A 5,086-nucleotide genomic window follows, 5' to 3' on the forward strand; every position below is an offset into this window, starting at 1 on the left:
ATAAAAAGAGCTGCCCAGGGGCCCCTGGGTGGCGCAGTCTGTTGGGCTGCTGACTCTATTTCAGCTCAGGTCATAATCTTGGGGTCATGGGGTTGAGCCCCGCATTGGGCTCCACGCTCAGTGCAGAGTCTGCTTAAGGCTCTTTCTCCTTGTTGCTCTGCCCCTCCCAACTCTCTCTCTTTCTCTCTCAAATAAATAAAATCTTAAATTGAAAAAAAAAAAAAAAGAAAAAAAGAGCTGGCCAGGACCTGAAGTTTGCTAAGCCGGCTACTTGCTGCAACCCCACAGTGAAAATAACCCGCAAGGAAAAGGCTGGGCTGGTGCACCTGCTTTACGGATGCATCTGAACAAGTTGTGAGCTCGTGATATGTTGCCACTGTCTCAGCATCTGCTGAGCAGTCTGCCCCGGACTCCTGGTTCCCAGCTCCTCTCACGAAGAAGCTGAGAAGCAGAAGCCTTGGCTGCCGCCCAGCGGCCCATCTGTAACCTTCCAGCTCAACACCAGATCTTGGCAGCGGCAGGAGGCAGGCTCAGGCTGCCCTAGAGGCCAGCCCTGCGACGGGTGACTCAGCGGGGGAGGTGGCGGGCAGGACTGGGGGCCTGGGGGCCAGTACTGATGACACCCAAGTGCTTTAGAGCAGAAGACGGGAAGCTGAGTGCTGAGAACCAGCCCAGCAGCAGCAGTGCAATCTAATGAATCCACAGTAATCCCGTTTGTGTTGCTGAATCCCCGCTGTGGGTTTAGATCCCCTGCTTCTGGCTTCCTAAAATGCAATTTGACCAAAGTCTAGATTCCACAGCCAAGGGACCCTTCTTTCCCTTTTCTGCCACCCACTCCCACCCCCAAGCCCAAGCAATTATACAGGAGCATCCAAAGAGATGTGGGTGGAGATTTTCCTTTATTCATTTTTATTTTGGAAAGGAAAGGCTGGAGCAAAAAATGATGCCAACACACCAGGCATCAGAATGACCCTTGTACATGCAGGACACTGATGGGCACTCACTCTGGATCTGGTGATTCACAAATGTGCCTCATGACGACAATGTCCCCACAGCTGCAAAAGCCCCCTAGCCCCTCCCTGTTTTTTCTTAAGTTTAAGACTTCTACTCATACCCACCCAGGTAGCCTTGTCATTCGCAATCAGTGAATCTCCTACAAATTGGATTTTTACTCCTCTGGGCTCAGAGCCCCACCCCACCCCACCCCCAAAATAAGCATGCATCCCCTAGAGATACAGGCAAATTGACAGGATGCTGGCACATGGAGAGATGGCATGCTTCATTTTTCATCATCCTCCAGCTTGGGAGAAAGGGCGCCCTCCATCCTACCAGTGAAAGATGGGAAAGAGGGTTGAGGCCACACCAATTTCCCATCTCCCCAGGGCCCTGTAGTAGGACCCCATCACTCACACCCCGGCCTGCCCAGATTTCAAATCAACCAGCAATCGAGGAAAAGACTTTTGGGAGCTAATAGATGCAGGGCTCCACTGAACATTTAAACCAAAATTTTCTTCTTGTCCAGTTTCTATTCAACGCAAAGGTCTCTTCCTGTTCTCCCAAGGGGATTTCTGATGCTTGAAGCCCCCAAATCTGGCTCCCAACCTCCCCAGCAATTTGTGGACACCGTGGTATGTTCTGATTTGTAACAACCCCTCACCACCTGGCCCCTCTGCATTCTCCCAGAGGGGTCTTGGGTTTTTCTCAGCATCTCTCCCCATGGTCTGCTGTGCTGTCCTAACTCGGAGGTGCCCAGGGTGGCAGGGGAAGTGTCAGGTGCCCTTGCTTTCTGTCCTCTCCTCATCGGCCGTCTGGGCATTGCTGACGGCTCGAAGCTGCCCCTGGGCGGCAGGCTTCACCGACAGGACCAAGCGCTTGCGGAATGTCTCACAGAGCACGATGTACACAAAGGGGTTGAGGCAGCTGTTGGCATAGCCCAAGCTGATGGCTGCGTTGTACAGGTAGACAAAGGTGAGTGTCGGGCGGCTGATGGACAACTGGGTCAACTGTAGCACATAGTAGGGAGCCCAGCACACGAAGAAGACCAGGCAGATGGCAATGGCCGTGCGAGTCACCCTCTTTGTCCGCAGCCGGATGCTGCGTTGAGAGGCGGGGGCTACCGAGGACATCATGCGCTGCAGGATCCTCACATACGCGGCTGTGATGACCACGAAGGGCAGGGCAAAGGCCAGGAAGAACTGGTACAGGGTGAACCAGTAAAGGTCAGTGTCTGGGTTGGGCAGGCGGATGCCACAGCCCACTGTGCCCCCTGGGAAGGGGATAAGCCTAGCGTAGAGCCACACGGGGGTGATGCTGATGAATGAGAGGGCCCATAGGAGGCAGATCACCAGGGTGGCCACAGAGGGCTTCCGGAACTTGGTGGAGGAGATGGGGTGGACAGTGGCCAGGTAGCGGTCAATGGCCATGGCAGTCAGGATGTAGGTGCTGGTGAATTGACTGTTGGCATCCATGGCCGTGATGAGTGTGCACATGGTCTCTCCAAAGTGCCAGACACCATTGCCCATGAGCTGGTGGATCATGAAGGGCATGCCCAGGAGAAAGAGGAGGTCCACCACCGAGAGATTGATGATAAAGATGTCGGGGACATTGCTGCACCAGTGCAGTTTGGACTTCTTCACCACCGCGAAGATGACTGTGGAGTTCCCGATGATACCCAGGAGGCAGATGGTGCCGAACACAGAAGGCATGATGATGTTGATGTAGGAGACATTCCCTGTGCGACGAGGTGGCCCTGGGGACAAAAGGAGCAGATGTTGACCACTGACATGGACTGCTCTCTAAGGGCTAACATCCTACCAGCGTGCTCAGCTTCCAGTGATGATGTGTTTGCCTACCTCTTTATCTTCTTTTCATTTCAGCCCAGGGCTCCCCATTCATCTGGAATCCTTTCCTACCACTCTCCCTCACTGCACTGTTGCTACTCCTGTCCCCTTGCCCTCCTCCCCCAGTTCCCTGGCTAATCCCACCAGATTCTCCTGCACCACCTGTTAGTTGAAGGACCCTGTCCTTTACTCCCTGCATTATCTCAGAAGGCTCAGAATCAAGAACCACAGCTATCTGCAGAGAATTATTTTGTGGACCTCTGGGCTTCATCAGGAAACCTCATCAACATAGCCAGAAGGATACGAAAGTGTGTGTGCACGCACACACAGGCGCGTGCGCCGGCATGCGGGTGAGCAAGCGCATGCATGGGCTCATGCATGTGTTTTCTCTTTTCTTATTTGCAGCTCTGATCATCTCATTTTGGAAATCGCTGGTTGGAAGCTGTGCACTGATTCCTGGGCATGTCTGTGGGCTACCGTCTTGTGTGTGTGTGGGGGGGGGGGGCATTTGCCCATCAGGCCCGCAGCCCTCCCTTCTCCTGGGTTCCTATCAGGGAATTCCTTGGTCTGTATCTCTGAGCCTGGGCTTCCCAAGTGAGCAGAGACCGAAGAAGCCGTGTGTTGCAGCCTAGCTGCCTGAGAATTTCCCTGCACACAAGCCTTTCCTCTTTTTCCTTCCTTTCCTTCAGAGCTAGAATTTCAAGGCATCTCAGTTCTGGAAATGTTAGGGGGCTTCATTCACCAGGAAAGTTAATACCCCCCCCCCCCCCCGTGAGTTAGCCCTTCCCCCGGGCCTTCCCAGGGGTCAGTAAGGATGTTTCAGATCCCATTACTGCAGTTTCAGTAAAAAGACAAGGGGATCAGTAACTGAGTGAGCTTCCAGCTGTCTCCTCACGGACTACCCTCTGGCTTCTCTTGCTTGCTTCTCCAGCCTGATTTTTTTTCTGCAAAGCATATGGAACTCATGGGTGAGTCCTCCCCAGTCTCCCCGCCCGGCGGGCCACCATCCATCCATCCGAGGCCACTTGCCAACGTGCCTTTGCCCTGCTCTCCGCTCCAGTCCCTCGGCCCCTGCCTGCCCCGCCCCCTGCTCCCCTTCTTCCCCTCCGGGCACAGCACACTGCAGATCCCGTCCCCGAGAACTGGAATAAAGTTTCCGGAGCACTTTGGCTCCGAGGTGACACCTTCGCGTTTCCCACCCCCGGCGCAGAGGAGGGAGGACTCGCCTCCGGCGCGACTCACCGGCCGAGGTGAGGTTGTCCGGGCCCTCCGAGGTGTTGCTGGCGTTGGGGCCGGGGGGCAGCAGCGAGGCTTGCAGGTCCATCCTGCCGCGGCCGGTGCCCGCTCGCCGAGCGCCCACGCAGGCTGCGGCAGCGCCCCCCGTCCCCGTCCCGGAGCGCGCGCCCCGAGCCCCGCGGCCGCCAGGGGGTCCTCGGCGGTCTGGCAGCTTCGGCCGCCTCCGAGCCCCGCGCCGCTCCCCACTCACCCCCTCCTTCCCCGGCTCCCACTGACATCACCTAGACACATTAACATTCGGAAGCAGATGCACGTTAACCTCTTCAGTCCCGAGCGGCAGCTCCCGCGTCTGCCCGCGGGCAGGGCCCGGCTCCGGCGGCCCAGCGGGGGGCGGGGTGGGGGGCGGGGGGGCTTCCCTCCCACGGGCTCCCGGGAGCTTGCTTCCCGCTTCCCGGGAGCATCCAGCACTCTGCGGAGGCAAACGAGGGGAGCGAGCTCCTCCGGAGGAATGAGCCTGGCCTAGTCCCCAACCCCGGCTATGGGGGGCTGGGCCATGGGCCAGGCGCCGGGGCTGACTCTTCCCGGATGGAAAGCTCAGACCACAGCAGGCGCGTCCCCCAGGCCACCCTCGGCTCCTTCCCAGTGCCCCAAGGATTCCAACCATCCCCCTGGCTAGACCGCCGGCGTCTCCAGAAGCGGACTTGGACTTGTCTGCAGCTGAGCTGCTGACCAGCACTCAGAAGTGACGCAGGTCACTCTGTGCTGGGGATGGCCAGGGTCTTAGGGACCAGAAGGGGACAAACTGCCCTCTGCGCAGAACCCAGGACCAAGCTTGCAGAGATTCTATTTTTCTAATCGCTCTGCGGTCCTCGAGATTTTACCTGGGACTCCTCAAGACAAATTTCAGAGGATAGGCCCCCCCACCTACAGTTGTCAACCAGGAACAGCCTTAGAGGGCAAAGCACTGAGTGAATTCTTGGCCGAGGTGTCCTGCTGCCGGCCTCCAGTGC

The 5,086-nt window shown here is 57.1% G+C and overlaps 1 protein-coding gene across 1 annotated transcript; it reads right to left on the reverse strand.

Annotated features, from left to right (window-relative positions):
* Positions 1–1,243: 1,243 nt before the first annotated feature.
* MCHR1 (melanin concentrating hormone receptor 1) lies at positions 1,244–4,249 on the reverse strand. The gene is made up of 2 exons (XM_055328879.1): positions 4,083–4,249; positions 1,244–2,749 (listed from the first exon to the last, which is right to left on the reverse strand). Exons 1-2 carry the CDS (start codon positions 4,162–4,164, stop codon positions 1,770–1,772), a joined length of 1,062 nt encoding a protein of 353 aa, XP_055184854.1. The 5' UTR covers positions 4,165–4,249; the 3' UTR covers positions 1,244–1,769.
* Positions 4,250–5,086: the final 837 nt, after the last annotated feature.

This window comes from Nyctereutes procyonoides, unplaced genomic scaffold (genome assembly GCF_905146905.1).
Source record: "Nyctereutes procyonoides isolate TBG_1078 unplaced genomic scaffold, NYPRO_anot_genome, whole genome shotgun sequence".
NCBI lineage: Eukaryota > Metazoa > Chordata > Mammalia > Carnivora > Canidae > Nyctereutes > Nyctereutes procyonoides.